General features: G+C 36.4%; 1 protein-coding gene across 3 annotated transcripts; it reads left to right on the forward strand.

The window, feature by feature from the left end:
• The first annotated feature begins 359 nt into the window (after positions 1-359).
• Positions 360-17,009, forward strand: VCAM1 (vascular cell adhesion molecule 1). Of its 3 annotated transcripts, XM_033093202.1 has the most exons (9): positions 360-583; positions 1,129-1,404; positions 3,823-4,143; positions 5,649-5,915; positions 8,383-8,658; positions 10,584-10,904; positions 13,110-13,376; positions 14,331-14,597; positions 16,080-17,009. In XM_033093202.1, exons 1-9 carry the CDS (start codon positions 520-522, stop codon positions 16,238-16,240), a joined length of 2,220 nt encoding a protein of 739 aa, XP_032949093.1. In that variant the 5' UTR covers positions 360-519; the 3' UTR covers positions 16,241-17,009. The 3 variants fall into 3 exon arrangements, with proteins under 3 accessions (XP_032949093.1, XP_032949094.1, XP_032949095.1); XM_033093203.1 differs by lacking the exon at positions 14,331-14,597 and having other exon boundaries at positions 520-583; XM_033093204.1 differs by lacking the exons at positions 13,110-13,376; positions 14,331-14,597 and having other exon boundaries at positions 520-583.
• The last annotated feature ends 709 nt before the right edge of the window (positions 17,010-17,718 follow it).

A 17,718-nucleotide genomic window follows, 5' to 3' on the forward strand; every position in this document is an offset into this window, starting at 1 on the left:
AAAATATATCTTCTTCATGGAGAAAAATTAGTTCACATGACATGGTGGTTATTTAGCTACTTCAAAAACTAGAGTATAATTTACTCTCTCTGTTTCTCTGTCTCTCTTCCCCACTGGATTCAGAAAGTCTTATTTAGCAATGAGCATTACCTTATATCTTTCTTGCAAAGATATCATTTTGGAGTGAAAATCAGGAAAAGCTTTAATTTTATAGCCTTGGAAGTTTCATTTTTATGGGGCAGACAGAGTAGTTTTAGGACTGAGAGCAACTGAAGGGGTTAATACTGGCCTTGGCTGGGTGTCAGTTAAACTTTTTTTCTGGCTCTGCTCCGGGTTTCCCCTTGAAGGGATTTCCCTCCGCCTCTGCAGCAAGACCCTTTATAAAGAGCAGTCTTTCTATTTCACTCCTCACTGAGCCTCACTGGCTTTAGGAACTAAAGACTCTTCCCAGGCACTTTCAAGTGGGAAAGAAAGAAGAGTTTTGGAACCATTATTTTCTCATCACAGCAGCAACTTAAAATGCCTAAGAAGATGGTCGTGATCTTTGGAGCCTTGAATATACTTTGGATGGTGTTTGCAGCTTGTAAGTTCTCCTTGGTTTGTTCTAAAGGCTCACATTCCATTTTAGCCCCAATTTTGGCGTCAGTCAATTTTGCTATAGTAGTGAAGAGAGGTACTAGGATTTTTAAACAGTGGAAATATTAGTTTAATTTAACTTTTAATGAGTTTTTTAGTATTGCTGTATATCATTATGTTATAGTTGGAGCTGCAAATTGCTATTTTTTTGGATACGTTTTTTTCCAATGTAAAATGAGTAATTGCATTCTATCTCTAGTAAGGTCTATCTCTGTAGTTTCCTGTCCTTGAAAATAAGATCAAGCTTAGCAAATAATAAAACAAGTTTGATAAATGGGGCTCAAAGTCAGAAGTGAGAGTTCTCTAACTGTAGATAATTTCATCACCTTGTTTGGCAGTGACTCTAATACTTTTTGACTGCCTTACAGTGGGTTCGAAGCCGTTTAGTAAAGAAATCAGCCAGATCATGTTTTGGACATTCAACTAGAACAGAGAAAAGTAGAATATTAAATGAACCAGTGTAAGTTTGCTTTTCTCTTTTTGCCTTTACAGCTCAAGCTTTTAAAATTGAGATCTCCCCTGAATCCAAAATTGTTGCTCAGATCGGTGCCTCCATTTCACTGACTTGCAGCACAACGGGCTGTGAGTCTCCATCTTTCTCCTGGAGAACCCAGATAGACAGTCCGCTGAATGGGAAGGTGAAAAATGAGGAGACCATGTCCACGCTGATCATGGATCCTGTTAGTTTCGGGAATGAGCACTCTTACCTGTGCACAGCAACTTGCGGAACTAGCAAAGCAGAAAAAGGAATCCAGGTGCACGTCTACTGTGAGTACTTTAAAGAATCTTTGATTTTTCTTTCGTTTACTTTAAAATAAGTTTTTTTAAATGATATTTTTAAAAGAAAAAAATGTCTAGATTCTTGGCTAGAGGACGTACTGCACTAAGAAAATTAGAGACAGCTGAGTCTAGCAATAGATCAGGAACCCAAATCTTGGCTTTTATTTCCAATTCTGCCACAGACATGATGACCATGTGTAAGACTCAACTTTTCTGGGCTTTGGTTTTCTTAGCCATAAAATGAAGATCTCTATTTTATTTTATTTTTCAAAAAATTCTATTTGATTATGTCCTTACATGTTTACTTAGGCATGCATCTAAATTATTTATGAATTCTATCCTGCAGGGATTTTCCATTTATTTATTCTTATGCAATTTGGTGCTTAGACTCAATTTAAGCAGGAGATGTAAAATTTAGTAATTGGCTTCTGTATGAAAGTTTTCCGCTTAAATATAAGAAAAATATCTCCATACAGTTCACTCATTTGATTTTGGAATAGATAAATTTAAGAGTTATTTTTTGTTCTTGTTTTTTGTATCATTAACCCTTAATATTCCACTGCTCAACCTCAAGGGTATTTGTATAATGAATTCGATTTGCCTTGTGACTGTGAATGAATACCCCTAGTCTATCATTATACCAAAATACATCCCAATCCATTCTCAATCCAGCAAATAAAGTTAGCAAGAGGAGTAAAAGACTAACCTGAGGTAAATCACTTGCCTTTGTTTACTGAGGACTGCTCTGTAAAGAAAGAAAAGAAAGAAAGAAAGAAAGAAAGAAAGAAAGAAAGAAAGAAAGAAAGAAAGAAAGAAAGAAAGAAAGAAAGAAAGAGGGAAGGAGGGTGGGAGGGAGGGAGGGAGGGAGGGAGAGAGAGAGAGAGAGAGAGAGAGAGAGAGAGAGAGAGAGAGAGAGAGAGAAAGAGAGAAAGAAGAAAGAAAGAAAGAAAGAAAGAAAGAAAGAAAGAAAGAAAGAAAGAAAGAAAGAAAGAAAGAAAGAAAGAAAGAGAAAGAAAGAAAGGAAGAAAGAAAGGAAGAAAGAGAAAGAAAGACCAAATAGCTGCAAGGCTTTATGGTCATCTCCTCATGAAGACCTCCTTTGAATATCTTATAATTACGTTGTTTCCCTTCTGCTATAGTGGAGCTCAACTTTGTCCGGTAACTCAAATTGATTCCTCAACAAACCCCATGTGTTCCTAATGTTTCCTAAGAAACTGTGCCTGGCCTGGCTGCTTTCAATTATGCTGGTTGGACATGCACAGTGTATGTCTGTGCAGCCTCCTGAGCTCCTTGAAAGGCCCCCTTATGTAAATACAGGGGAAAGTAGCAAGTTCTTATGTTACCTGACAGCAAACTCTGTGGATTCCAGGCACATTTCTTACAGAATATGACGGACAGAAATGATTGGTAGAAAAATTAAAAAGACTGTTTTTTTTCACATAACAAAACATTTCCAGTTCTTTTGCCGTCTCTCACAAGTACCAAATAGCTGAAGATTTTAAAAAGAGAAATGAAGACCCTCTGGCTTTAATTATCTTGCCTGAAGTTTTTATTTACATATGTCTGTCTCTCATTATGTTTAACAGCCCTGTCTTCATTCTACATTTGATTATAATATTCTTTAGAGCTGGGACATTTGTGTTCTTCTTACTACACAGTCTTGAATCCAGTCTATGTGTCACTATCATGAAGGTTTGTAATGAAAAGGTAGCCCTTTTCACAAGGAGGTAATGGTGTACTGAAATAGTGTATTCCCTTGGCATGGAAAGGCTCAAGTGTAGTACTGGTTAGGGCACTGAGTTAGGCATTTCAGGAGGCAAATCCGCCTTCCAGAATTTAAAGATTGCACAGGTGTGCATTTCTGGTGAATCAATTCCTGTCAGAGGAACCATTTCCAGAAGCCAATTATTTAACATTGTTCTTTTCATTTCTTATCATACCTTGCCCAATAGCTATTCCTTACAATGATGTTTTGAGCTTCCACTTCCTTATCTGTAAAAGGGAAATATATCTGCCCTGACTAAAATAAAGGAATGTGATATAACATAAATCTGCAGTAGAAATACAGAATAATAGAAATCCTGAATTTAACTCCCAGATTTACCATTTATTAGCTGTGTAACTTTGGGCAAGTGGTGGACACCTATAAGTATTTAATGAGCTTCTCCCTTCTTTTACTACAATAACATGCAACCCTTAGTACATGCAGGATCAGAACTGAAGAACTCACTGAAAGGTGATTGATTCTGATTCATGTACCTACCCAAACCATAAAAGGCTATTTAAACAATGAATCAAGACTGCTTTAAGAAAAACATTAGATTTGATTTGCATTGTGTTAAAGCAGTGAGGGACCTTACACAACATGAGTGAAAAGCCCACTCATTGTTTGTTTGACCTTTGCAGCTTTTCCTAAGGACCCAGAGATTCATTTGAGTGGCCCTCTGGAGGTTGGAAAGCCAATCACAGTCAAGTGTTTGGTCCCTGATGTTTACCCATTTGACAGGCTGGAGATAGAGATGTGGAAGGGCGACCGTCACTTGAAAAATGAGGAATTTCTGGAGCCTATGGAGACAAAGTCTCTGGAAACCAAGAGTTTGGAAGTAACCTTCACTCCTACCAATGAGGATACTGGAAAAGAGCTTGCTTGCCAAGCTAAATTACATATTGATGAAATTGATGGTGAGCCCCGCGAAAGGGAGACCACAAAAAAGCTGCAAGTCTACAGTAAGTGCTTGTGTGATGTGGGCTAGTCTTTAAGGGAATTTTGTTTTGGATGTATACAGCAATACACTTAACAGCTAAAGTCAAGAAGAAACTTGTTTTATTCCGCTTTTATTCGTTGAAAACATAATATTTGTCAACAGCATAATTCAATGAAAAGAGCACTGGATTTGGGTTAAGAATGCTTGAGCTTAAGTTCTGGCTCCATCACCATATGAATTTAGGTCACTTAATTTCTTTATTTCCCAGTCTATGAAAGGGAAATAATAATACCACCTGATTGCATAGTAGGAAATAGGCTCAAATGATACAACTTTTAATTATGTTTGTAAACTTTTATAATATGCTTTGAAATATCAAGGTGTAGAGATTTTACAAAGTGAGCACTTATTCTGTGTGTGTGCATGTGTTCACACATACACACATGCATTGGGTGCGAGAGTGGAGATGAGGTTTGATTACCTTCACACTCCCTGAGACTGCCAGGGGATTTGAGACAGTCTTATAGTCCCAGAATTGTGTAGGAGTGGATTCACTGTGCTCTGTTCTAGACTAAAATGCTGTGTTCGACTCTGAACACCACATTGAAAAGGAGTATTGCCAAACAGCATGTTTAGCTGAAAGAGAATGAGATGGAAAGAATTTTATCAATATTTTGAAAAGAATAGTTAAGAGAAGGGATAGTTTTCCTAGAGAATACAAAGCTTGGAAAAGAGAGCTATAATTAAATATTTGGAAAAACAGTCATGTGGAAAGGGATTTAACTTATTCTGTAGCAGCAAAGGACTGAACTATGACCAATGTGTAAAAGTTACTGTGTTTCCCCGAAAATAAGACCTAGCTGGACAATCAGCTGTAATGCGTCTTTTGGAGCAAAAATTAATATAAGACCCTGTCTTATTTTACTATAAGACCAGGTCTTTAATATGATATGATATGATATGTTATGATATGATATGATATGATATGATATGATATGATATGATATATAATACCAGGTCTTATATTAATTTTTTGCTCCAAAAGATGCATTATAGCTGATTGTGCAGCTAGCTCTTATTTTCTGGGAAACATGGTAGTTACCAAGAGGTAGATTTCAGCTTAGTCTGGAGAAAATGTTCTAATAATTAGAGCTGTCCAAAATCAAATGGACTGTTTTGTAAGGCAGTGATACACCATAAGTGTCAAAGCTGACTTAAATGAACACTTGGCAAGGATACTGAGATGAGACTCCTATCTCATCTGGAAAATTGAATCACATTAAGAGTCTTAATTTCTGAGTATCTATGGCCATCTGAAAACACCAATCATCAACAAAATAACTCAATCAAATTAGTCAGACCCTGGATTGACTAAGTTTTATGTCTCCGTGATTCTTTATACTAATTTGACAGAGTAAGTTTGTCAAATTTGTGGAAGCACATAAATACAGTCTGAGAGAAACACATTATGATTGTTGAATCAAGATGATGCTTAGCAATTATTAATATTGTGCCCTGCCTTTTCAGTCTCACCCAAGAACACAGTTATCTCTGTGAATCCCTCCACGAGGCTGCAAGAAAGTGGCTCTGTGACAATGACATGTACCAGTGAAGGTCTACCAGCTCCACAGATTTTCTGGAGCAAGAAATTAGACAATGGGAGCCTACAGCTCCTTTCTGAGAATGCAACTCTCACTTTGATTGCTATGAGGATGGAAGATTCTGGAATTTATGTTTGTGAAGGAGTTAACCTGGTTGGGAAAAATGTGAAAGAAGTGGAATTAATTGTTCAAGGTAAGTAGAATGTGAAAAAGGAATGATAAAGATGCTGTCGTTGGGATTTTAGCAATAGTGAAACAGCGTCAATGCCAAAATTTCTTCCTTAAGTTTTATTGATGACCCATCTGATTGTCATGTACTTCAGCACAATTATATATTCATCTTACTCATACTTTTAACATTTGAGTGTCTGCCACATAATAGGTGCTCAGTAAGTGTAGGATGAATAAACTGTAAACGTGGGCAACACAAATTTTTAAAATATGGAAACAGGACATTTAAACTTGTATGGTTAAACAAATAAAATTCTAACTCAACTTCAGTAGATGAACTCTGTTGGATGTTGGATTAGCATTCTCAAGAGATCAGGAAAGATATTACACTAATAAAAGCATGTAAAGCTAATCATCCATCCTGGATAACTCCACCCCATAAAAAGCTGTATCCCATTTCAGAGAGAAGGAAATGTGTTATGGGAAATGCATTCTTGTTTTGCATTTTGCATCACAGGATACTAATATCCTTAAGTACTGAAGAGAGAATTGCACCTTCAAAGGACCTTTCAGTTACCTAATAGTTATTCTGCAAAAGCCACAAATTCACTTCATAACATGCTCAGCCACTGTAAAAAAAAAAAAAAAAGAGGGGGGGGAGTTCTGAGAATTGTTCACATGCAGGAAGTGGCTGTGTTTTTAAAGTTCCCTGTTCTCACACTAACATATAAGGAATTCAGAAACTCTGAGAATTGTTCTGAATGATCTGTCTCTTTCAAAATCTAATAGCATATCGGTTTATTGCAGTAATTTGAGGAAAGCCTTCTTTGGAAGATACTATAATGTCACAATTGGATAAACCAAACTGAGAAAAATAGTTCTGGTTCAGATAAGAACCCTGCACAATGTGGTATATTTGGGTTATTCGTATGTTGAGATTTCTTTCTTCCATCCCCAGCCTGCTATTTATGAGGACGATTTTCATGATTTTCTGTGGAGTCTCATCTGTCACTTTCAGAGTTGCCCACCACTGCGGGTTTCTTCAGGGGAAAAGAGAGTGGAGATTTGGGATTCCCTTTCTCCCTAGATGGCAGTCATCTCAAAGCAGCCTGTGTGCCCAGCAGAGATAATACCACTGGCAGCCAAACAGCTTTCCTGTATGTTTGAGACTTAAGAGTTTGCCCTTCCATCTGCTGTCAGCCCTTGAATTAATTGTAAAGTATTTTTATATTTCATCAAACAAATTTTAGAGGTGGCTTATGTATCACTTTAATGCTTAGACTTTGACTTCGCTTTCAGTGTGATTGTGTGTGACTTTCAATGGTATAATTTTACATTGTTGGTACAGAAGCTCTAAGCACTGGTCCATTATGGGTATTGTACCTAATTAGAAGACATATTTTGGCTTTGTAGATTTTTTTTTTGGTACCTCTCTTAGATCTTTTATCTCCACGTGAAGATGACTTGATTTAGTTGTTCAAGCAACTGAAAAGCTGGGATCTTGAATCAAAGCCACTTGACTTCAAGTCTTCATTTTGCCACTTGTAATCTAGATAAAGTTATTTAGCATTTCTAAGCCTAAATTTCCTTAAGAAGGAGAAAGAAGAGGAAGAGAAGAATTAATAGTATCAGTTCATGAAGTTGGGGTGAGGATTAAATGTGATAACACAGAGAGTGCCAAAAAAATGTATACACTTTTTAAGAAAAGAAAAAGCTGTAATAAAATAGTAATGCTCAATATATACCGATATCAAAAGATGAATACAAGTCACATTTGACTTCTGCAGTTACAAGAGGTGCTCAAAGTGGTTACCATCAGCGTCCAGACACTTCTGATTATGGCAAACTATTGCTTGAGCAACGCTGACCAAAGTGTCCACTTGTATACATTTTTTTGGCACCCCCAGTATATGTAAAGTGGTTTCCACAATGTTTGACACAGTGGAACCTCTTAAATTATTTGAGCTGTTGTCCACTATTACAGGGATTTGATAAACTATATTTGAGAAGAGACTGAATTATTGTTATAAAAGGATGCCACTGGGGCAGCCGGTTAGCTTAGCTGGCTAAAGCGCCGTGCTCTTAACAACGATGTTGCCAGTTTGATCCCCACATGGGCCACTGTGAGCTGCGCCCTCCACAACTAGATTGAAAAAACTACTTGACTTGGAGCTGATGGGTCCTGGAAAAACACACTTAAATAAATAAGTTTAAATAAAAAGAGAAAAAGATGCTACCCTCTGTCTTGATACATTTTTATCCCCGTTCATTCTATTAAATGAACAAATCAACAGACTTCTTGAAAGATGTGGTCTCATTCCTGATGGTCCCCAGGTGGAAAGGAATAATTTTTTCTTGGCACAGATGTTAGCTTAAAGGAAATCAGAAAAAAAAAAAAGAGACAAAAAAAAAAAAGACCATATTTTGGAATGGGTGAAAGAAGAAAATAATCTTACCTTCATTTTGTCTTTTTCTTTTTTCCCCCCCAGAAAAACTGTTTACTGTTGAGATCTCCCCTGGACCCCAGATTGCTGCTCAGATTGGTGACTCAGTTGTGTTGACATGTGGTGTCACTGGCTGCGAGTCTCCATCTTTCTCTTGGAGAACCCAGACAGACAGTTCTCTGAGTGGAAAGGTGAGGAGTAACGGGACCACATCCACACTGACCTTGAGCCCTGTGAGTTTTGAGAATGAACATTCGTACCTGTGCACCGTGACCTGTGGGCATAAGAAAAAGGAAAAGGGAATTAAGGTGGACGTCTACTGTAAGTACTTTCAGAATTGTTCACTTTTGTTCAATTCCATTGGAAAACAACATAATACGAATCTGTGATATACGATGAGATCCCTGTGTTTAGAAAGGGAATTTCGCATTGTGAATGGTTTTCCTAAATCTCTGAACCAGAATTTTTCATGCAACTTACTTGGCCTACATCTTAGGCATACATTACTTATGGACACAACATCCACAGTCCTTAGCTTGCGTCTTGTCAGTACTCTCATGATGCACTTGAACACACTACATGCTCCCTTTCCTTCCCATCCCCGCTCTGTGTATATGGGGTGTTCAGAGGTGGCAGTGAGCAAGGAGTCGGGGTCAGTGTCCATTTGGATAACTGGGTGGGGATGACTGCTGATCAGCTATTTGAAATGGGGGTGTGCCCTAAGCCTACTGTTTTGAAGGCATACTTGGAAAGCTGATTGACAGGATGAGAAAAATGAGGAAACGGGGAGCAGGAGAAAGCCAAAAATGAAGATAGGGAGTTAGAGTGGTCTTAGGAGATGGTCAGTGGCAGCAGCTCAGGTGAAAGCAGAACCAGGAGATAGCACTAGATCTCAATATTGATTTAACTACATACGAGTATATATACTACACTTTTTCTTGCTGTTCTTGTCACCTTAATAAGAATCCTTTACAACCTTAAATCCATGAATTTGACATTACTGGAGTTCCTCATTTTATAATGAGTGAGGGACGAAATATGCAAAGTGACCATAGTTATTTCTTTGAGAGGGTTACTCTGCCTTGTCTTATTCAGCAGAATTCAAGAGAACACATTGTAGAGATTTTCTACCAGAAAACTTGTGTTACCCTTCAGGATTTGTTCGCAATGAGTTAGAATATACCTGTAAAGGAATCTGAATCTCTCAAAAGAAGGGTAAATTTCATCATGTTATCATATTACCCAGAGTCCAGGATCTGCTGATGAAGGCACATTTCCAATAGAAAAAGAGAACCAGCAGTGAAGTCTTATTGCAGTATAGAAATATTTGAGAATGTATCACTTTAACATTTTACTTAAGGAAAAAAAAATTAGCATTGCTCTTGCTCTTGATAACCATTTTATTCTCATTTTATTGATCTGTAGAAGATGTATTATAAATATTATTTAGAATCCAAATCTCTTACAGGTTTTTCTTAACTACAAGTGATGTATGAAAAATGTTTAATTTAAAACTTTCCATCTAAACCTGGCCATTGGAAATTAAAATATCTAAATTGAGAAGTGTCCTGTGGGTCTTATTTGATACGGAGAGGATGCACAGCTCTATGAAACCAAGTATGGGCTCTGAGCTCAGAGAAATATGGGTTCTGATCTCAACTCAGTGATCTGATCTCAACTTATAGGTACCTAATGAATGCCTAATGAAAGCCTCTTAGCTTCTATAAGTTTTATACATTTTCTTAGCTATAAAACAAGTTCTCTGTAAGTTTTTCTTAGTTGTAAAATAAGTTAAATAATATCCATTTATCAGGCTGTTTTGAAGACTGAGATAATGAAATACAACATACTAATATATATGCAGTACATCATGGCAAATATTTAAAACATTTAAAATATATAGTTAGTAAATAAGATGGTGGAAGCTCATGTGTCCTTTGAAAAGATCAGTCCAGGCTGTCAGCAAGATTGCATCATCAATAAGAAGAGAAAAATAAGTATATTTATTACTTATTATTTCATGTACTAAGTAATTTTTGTTTCCAGCATTATTTATATTTAATATCAAAAATATTTTATTTTTTTCAATAAATATTTATACTTAATGTCATTATTTCTATATTGGTGATCATCCTATCCCAGGTGAGTTAAAACTGTCATTTTGAGACCTTTGCATTTAATAGAGATTACTTTTGTTTTTCTATTGAGAGTCACACATGAACATTATTTTTCTTTGATATTTGCAGCATTCTCTAGAGATCCAGAAATTGAGATGAGTAGTCTACTAGTGGATGGAAACCTGATCAATATAAGCTGCAAGGTTCCTAATGTGTATCCTTCAGATCGTCTGGAGATTGAATTACTTAAGGGGGAGAGTATTATGAAGAAGAAAACCTTTTTGGTGGACGGGCATAAGAAATCCCTAGAGACCAAAAGTTTGGAAATGACCTTCATCCCCACCACTGAAGATACTGGAAAAGTTCTTGTTTGTCGAGCTAAGTTACATATTGATGAAATGGAATTTGAGCTCAAACAGAGGCAGAGTACACAGACACTTCATGTTAATGGTAAGTGTATGTGTGACGTATCCACATTTTAATAAGGATTTCTCTATATTTGCCAGGAAATAATTAACATGAAGTTAATAGTTAAAACCTCTAAAAAACTGAAAAGAAATGTCAAAATAATGATTATTATAACAAACCACTCCAAGCCTTAAAACAACCATTTATTAGCCTATAATTCTATGAGTTGGCAATTTTGGAAGGGGTCGCATGGACAGTTTGTCTGCTCATATGGTTTCATATGAACTCACTCATGCATTTTCAGTCAGTTGGCAGGTCAGCAGGGGATGCGGGTCCCAGATGGCCTCACTTACGTGTCGGAGACCCTTTCTGGGATGTCTGGGCCTCCCTTTCCCCATGTGCTGTCTTACCCTCAAGGAAGGTGGCCTAGGTTTAGTCACCAGAGCACAGTGTTTCAGGAAGGTGATAATGAAAGGCTTAGGCTTAGAGTGTTACTTCTTCCATGTTATATTGATCAAAGTGAGTCACAAGGCCAGCCTAGATTCAAGGGGTGGAAAAAAGGACCCTGCCTATTCACAAGCGCTTCAAATAATTTGTGGTCATGTTTAACGTACCATAAATGTCAATGCACACAATCATTGATCAACCATTTTTTGGTAGCAAGAGTTTCTACAGAACTTATTTCCATTAGAAAATACCCATTATGTGTCCATATTCTACTTTCCATCATTCTGTATCTGCTAAAGTAAATGGGGACAGAAACTTCCTTTGGTGGTTATCAAGGTTTATAAACTGTTCTAATGCACAGAATTTATAGTCCAGTTTTGCGACATAATTAAAACTCTTTGGAATTCAAGGTATAAGGGTTCAAGCTAGCAGTGTCCCTGCCCTTTTCAGTTGCCCCCAGGAATACAACAATTTTGGTCAGCCTTTCTCCATCTTGGAGAAAGGCAGTTCTGTGAATATGACATGCTCTAGCAATGGCCTCCCAGCTGTAAACATTCTGTGGAGCAGGCAGCTAAATAATGAGGATCTACAGCACTTTCTAAGAATACGATTCTTACCTTACTTTCTACAAAAATGGAAAATTCTGGTACTTACTTGTGTGAAAGGATTAACCAGGCTGGAATAAGTAGAAAAGAGGTTAAATTAATTATCCAAAGAAAGGAAAGTGTGATTAATGAGTTATTATTGCTGGTATTATTTTGGTTGTGTTACTGCTTTTGAACAATGTCCAATTTAAAAACAAAATTTTTGCTAAAACAAAAATATATTGAGGGTTTTGAAGAGTTCATGATGTTTCTTCTACACATGCGAAGTGCCTGGAATAATACTTTCTAATGAACCATTATTCCAAATCAATTATCCTAAAATTCTTTTAACCTCAAGTGGAATGCTAGCCCTAGGAACTGTGCCAGGACTTCCAGTTATACTTACAAGGCAATGATTATTGTGTTGAAATAAGGATAGAAAGAGGGTTAAAACCACCATATCTGGCTGAATTGGACTCTCAGTGGTAATCTCACAAGGCGCCTGCTAGTATTTGCTTAGAAGTCTAAGAAGACACTTAAACCATTTGTAAATTCTTAACAGAGTAGCAGTGACTGTGCCCTCTGATTCATCAGTGTGATGGCACAGAACCACTAAAGTGGATTAAGTTATCAGATCCAGACGCTCTCTCCAGGATGGAGAGCCAAGACTGAGAATATAACAATTCCTAGTTGACAGGTGAAGCCATAGGAGGTTGTGGGCAAACCCATGAAGTGATCAATTTGGATTTTCTCCATACTTTCCCTTTTCTTCACTGGCACTCTCATTTCCTCTCTTACTCCTTGTATAATTTCCACTATGCTATTAGTGATTTTCTTGTTACCTCATCTCAATGATAATTTGTATTTTATGGGAAGAATCTTGGAAGAGCAATGAACAACCTTAAAAAAAAGCCGTGAGAATGGATATCATGGTACTGTCGCTCTGCTTAAGCAAAGAATCTCAAATCAAGTCAGAAAAATAGATAAACTTAAGGGGAATCTCACTTATGAAATGGGGATAGGGTACCTCCTTCCATGGGTTGTGTATTAATAGACATGTTGTATGCCAAGCACTTAGCCCAGTGCCTAGCATTTAGTTAATGGTAGTTGTGGTCTTTAAGGATTGTAAGAAAGCCACCTTTGCACAGCTTAATTTCTTGATCTTGGTAGTTTATATTTCATTCAATCGGAGGTGCCTTTTAAATTCTCTTTACAGTTGCTCCAAAAGATATAAATCTTACAGCTTTTCCTTCTGAGAGCGTCAAGGAAGGAGACACTGTCACTATCTTCTGTACATGTGGAAATGTTCCCCAAACTTGGATAATCCTGAAGAAAAAAGCAGAGGCAGGAGACACAGTGCTAAAGTCTACAAATGGTGCATATACCATCCACAAGGCCCAGTTAGAGGATGCGGGAGTGTACGAATGTGAATCTAAAAATGAGATTGGCTTCCAATTAACAAGTATAACACTTGATGTTAAAGGTTAGTTAGTTTTTTGTTTTTGTTTTTCATTATTTTTAATAATAGGTCAGAAGTTTGGTGGACTGTAAAGAATTTTTAGGATTAGATGAATGAGTTGGCAAAATGGAGCTGAGTGCCATGTTGATTGTGATTATTTCTTAATGTTTCCTAAAATAATAATGCACAGCTGCTCTATCCTATGGAGTTTAGCCAGGAAGTTGACATTAATCATTGGTGAGTGCAGAGTTCCTATTTGCTTTTTTCAAAGTTGACAATTCATCATTGGTCTCTGAGGTCTTGTATATCCTAAGTGTTTAAACATATTTTCAAAATCTTTCCCTGGGGGGTTACAAGGAAACAAAAGAAATAGGATTGGCACATGGAAAAAGAAGGGTTCTATCCAGACCCTTTTCTTTCCTAAGGGAAGACAATGCTATTCTCTGAACATGGAATAACTGCATTTTTTTTGGATTGACGATTTTCAGGATAATAATCAGGAGTGGCCATCTCGATGCAAAAATAACATAAAAGAATCTCTAAACTGCAGAATTGCCTCCTTAAAAATCCAAGCCCCTTGCCCATTCTACACTATTCTGATGGAGAGAGAGGGAGAGAGGCAATGGTCTCACCAGCGGAACTTCAGGGGCCCCTTAATCTTCTAAGCCCTCTTGTGAATGCACAGTAAGAGCTGTTGGTCTTACTGGTGTAAGCAGAATATCTCAGCCTTTTCTAATCAGTCTCTCACTCCTCGTGTGCTAATGAGCTTCCACTTGGATTGGAAGCCATAGTTGGAATGAAGCTACTGAAAATAAATGCAACCCTCTTAACAGCCTCTGGCACTTGGCTATCAGACTTAGCAACCACTTGTTAATGTAAAGATAATTTGAAGCTAGGTCAGAAAATGGGTAAAATTTTACTCATCTGCCCCAATTTTTCAAGATTACAAGATTTACCCTATGTTTTCTGTCTTCACAGTACCTCCTCGAAACATGACAATATCAATACATCCTTCTAGAAATGTTAAAGAAGGGGATAATATCACAATTACATGTAAAACTTTTAGTCATCCGCCTGCAGTGATTACCCTGAAAAGAGTTGGTGTGGCCAATGACATTACTATGTGTTCAAAGAATGGGACATTTACCTTGTATCGTGTCACTCAAAATGATACAGGGGTGTATGTAATCAGTGCTTCCAATGAGGCTGGGGATGATTCTGGACGGATTGAGATCTCAGTTATCAGTACGTTGAAATTCATTCATTCACTCATTCATTCATTCCTATTTCCTTTTATCCTTGATGCCTCCAGGCCATCTTTAATTAAGCTTAGCCCCAGGAAATCAGACTCCTAACATTTTTGTAATTTTGTTTGTAGTTACTGATTCTCTTTAAAGACATATAAAATCTCCTCCACTTTTTAATTCTTTTTTTGTCACATGTTGTCTTTTCTAATTTCTTTATTAAATTACTAACATATATTTGCCATTTTTCACTTATTACTTAAATGTGCATGTTAGGCACTCAGCTAGAAATTCAGGCCTTCAAATTAAATATGGTTTAAAATAACTAGAAATAAATGGAGACAAGAAACTGATATTGTTCCTGGGTATTTTGAACTACTTTTCCTTTGTATTTAGCTGAGTTTTAAAATTATTTTCATTTTGTTTTCTGTTGGCTTAAATGTACGCCAATAATAGAACTAGTTGGGAGTCTTGTGGATTTTCAGTGTTTATACAGCTAATAGAAAATTGTATTTGAAGGTAGCTCTGTAACCGACTCAGCCGCAAATTTGTGTTTTGTTGGAAATGCTTGAGGGGAAAACTGAAAGCAAAAGATAATATATATTAAATTGAAAATACCCAATTGACAACTAAATGACAAAATGATAGGATGTAGAAAGAAAAAAATGTATTACTATTCAAAAAATCTGTATTGGGTACCAACTGCTCCAAGTAGTGAGCTAGGTACTTGTTATTCAGTGGTGGATCAAAAAGAAAATAGGTACAAGTCCTTATGTAACTTATAGTCTGTCGGAGGAAATCAAATTTAATAGATCATTGTACAAACAAATGTTTAATCACAAACTGTGGTAGAGCTATGCGGGTCAGAGAATGCCTCTTTGAGTAAGTAACATTTATGCTAAAATATGATACTCTCCAAAGAACTTCAGTTTATTAAGAGATGATACTTTAGAGATACAAAATATAGTTTTCTATATATCTCTGAAAAAGCCATTGGTAAGAATTCTTTCTCTTACTCTCTTATATATGGTGTTTGAATATATGGCTATACTCCAGAAGTTACAGGATTTTCTTGGATAACTGATGAGTCATTTCAATTCGTGGTGATCAGAGTCCTAGTTCTTTAGTAGATATTTGTATTTCTCAAAGCAAACACTGCTCTCCAATGTTTGCTCTTAAAAATGAGCCCTAAAACATTGCACCCTTCTTTTCATTCTACAATTGAACCTGAATGCATTTGAATCCAAGTTTGTGGAAGTCAACAACTGTCGTCATGACCCACCATGACCATAGCAACTACCAAGTAGTTATTTGGATAATTCAGAAGAATGTGCATGTTGGGTCCTATGGGCCCTTATCACTGCTTTGATTCATGTCTCTTTAGAGAATGAGTTGTACTATTAAAATAAAACATGTAAATATTATTATTACACAGTTTCTTTTTGTACTAGACATTAATTGCATCCATTTTGTTATTTTCCAGGAAGAGAAAATAACAAGGACTATTTTTCTCCGGAACTTCTTGTGCTCTATTGTGCATCCTCCTTAATGATACCCGCCATTGGAATGATCATTTACTTTGCTAGAAAAGCCAACATGAAGGGGTCATACAGTCTTGTAGAAGCACAGAAATCAAAAGTGTAGCTAATGTTTGAAATGTTTGACCAGAGACACTATTTATCAGTTCTAATCCTCAATACTGCTCATCATTTCACGAAGAAAACAACAAACTGAGAATGCAGACTTTCCTGAATATAGTGAACTCCTGGAAAGAAATGGCTGCCTACGACACTTGTTGCTGTGAGCAAGAAGCCAAATGAAAACTTTCTGCCTAAAAAATAGGCACGACGATGAAGATATGATGATTGGAATAGTTCCTTGATGTGTATATGCAATAACATGATCTGTATATATGTAAAATGAAGTTTGCCATAGCAAGATTGCTTGGAATAGCAACACTCTATAGTCAGATCTCTAAAATAACTAAACAGTATTGCCTGGACTGATTGTTATAACTTAATGCATCTTAAAAAATATTTAACATTAATAGCAACTGGCAGCTGACCTATGTCATCTTTTTATATTTAATTTCCTTTAACAAAATTTTATTCCTATAAAGTTCATTGATAACAACTTCATGTTTGTAAAGATGCCAGGGTGTTATATTTTTATAGGCAAATGATAAACCAGGAGGCCACTGGGTTGACTTTCAGGTACTAAATACTTCAATCTGTGGTATAATGGTTGACTGGATTTTTCTGGATGGTACTGACATGGTACGGAGAAGTTTTATGACGTTGTTTGATGCTTGTGTAACTTTCCTAGTGTGATCTAAAAATGCAACTTCTTTTGATCTTCTTTTGTAAATATTTAGTCTTTTTGTATAGTAAAGTGACAATTTCTGAAATTGCAAGAGTTGTGTGTTGATTTATTATAAACTTCCTACTTTAATCACATAGCTCTTTTTGAAATCCCAAGTTCCAAAGATGAAGAGTTTAAACCCATAGAAATAATAAGTAGCACTTGAAGTGTGGGCTTCAGGTGACTACTTTTATCAGAATCACCACGGGAACTTGATAAAAACCCAGATTTCTTGGTGCCATCTTAACCTAGTTAATTGAAATGTCTGGTTTCGTGTCCTTGGAATCTGCAATTTAAACAATGAAAAATATAGCATACACAAAGGGGTGAATACAGATAAACATTCACATGTTCAAGTGCAGCATGTACATACCACTAAGACCAAGAGCTAGAACATTCGTATTCTTCAGAGCCTCTTAAATGTCTCTCACTGAGCAGTAACCAATATCTTGTATTATATATTAATGATTCCTTTGGTTTCTTGGGAGATTTTCTACCTAATAGGTAGCCCTAAGTAGAACACTATTTAGTTTTGCCATGTGTTGAATTTTATATAAACATAATCAAATGGTATATTTGCCTTTGTCTTCATTCTTTTACTCAAAATTATGGTTTTGCATAATTCATCCATGTTGTTGTGTATCACTATAGGTCATTCATTTTTATTACTCTATAGTATTTATCACTTTATATTATACTCGTAGTATAGTATTATCAGATTTTGCCACAATTTATTTATCTATTCTACTACTGATGGATGT

This window comes from Rhinolophus ferrumequinum, chromosome 22 (assembly GCF_004115265.2).
Source record: "Rhinolophus ferrumequinum isolate MPI-CBG mRhiFer1 chromosome 22, mRhiFer1_v1.p, whole genome shotgun sequence".
Lineage (NCBI taxonomy): Eukaryota > Metazoa > Chordata > Mammalia > Chiroptera > Rhinolophidae > Rhinolophus > Rhinolophus ferrumequinum.

Coding starts and splice junctions, on each gene's coding strand:
- VCAM1 (XM_033093202.1), top strand. CDS start 520: ATGCCTAAGAAGATGGTCGTGATCTTTGGAGCCTTGAATATACTTTGG. Junction 1,405..3,822: donor AATCCAGGTGCACGTCTACT/GTGAGTACTTTA, acceptor TGACCTTTGCAG/CTTTTCCTAAGGACCCAGAG. Junction 8,659..10,583: donor AATTAAGGTGGACGTCTACT/GTAAGTACTTTC, acceptor TGATATTTGCAG/CATTCTCTAGAGATCCAGAA.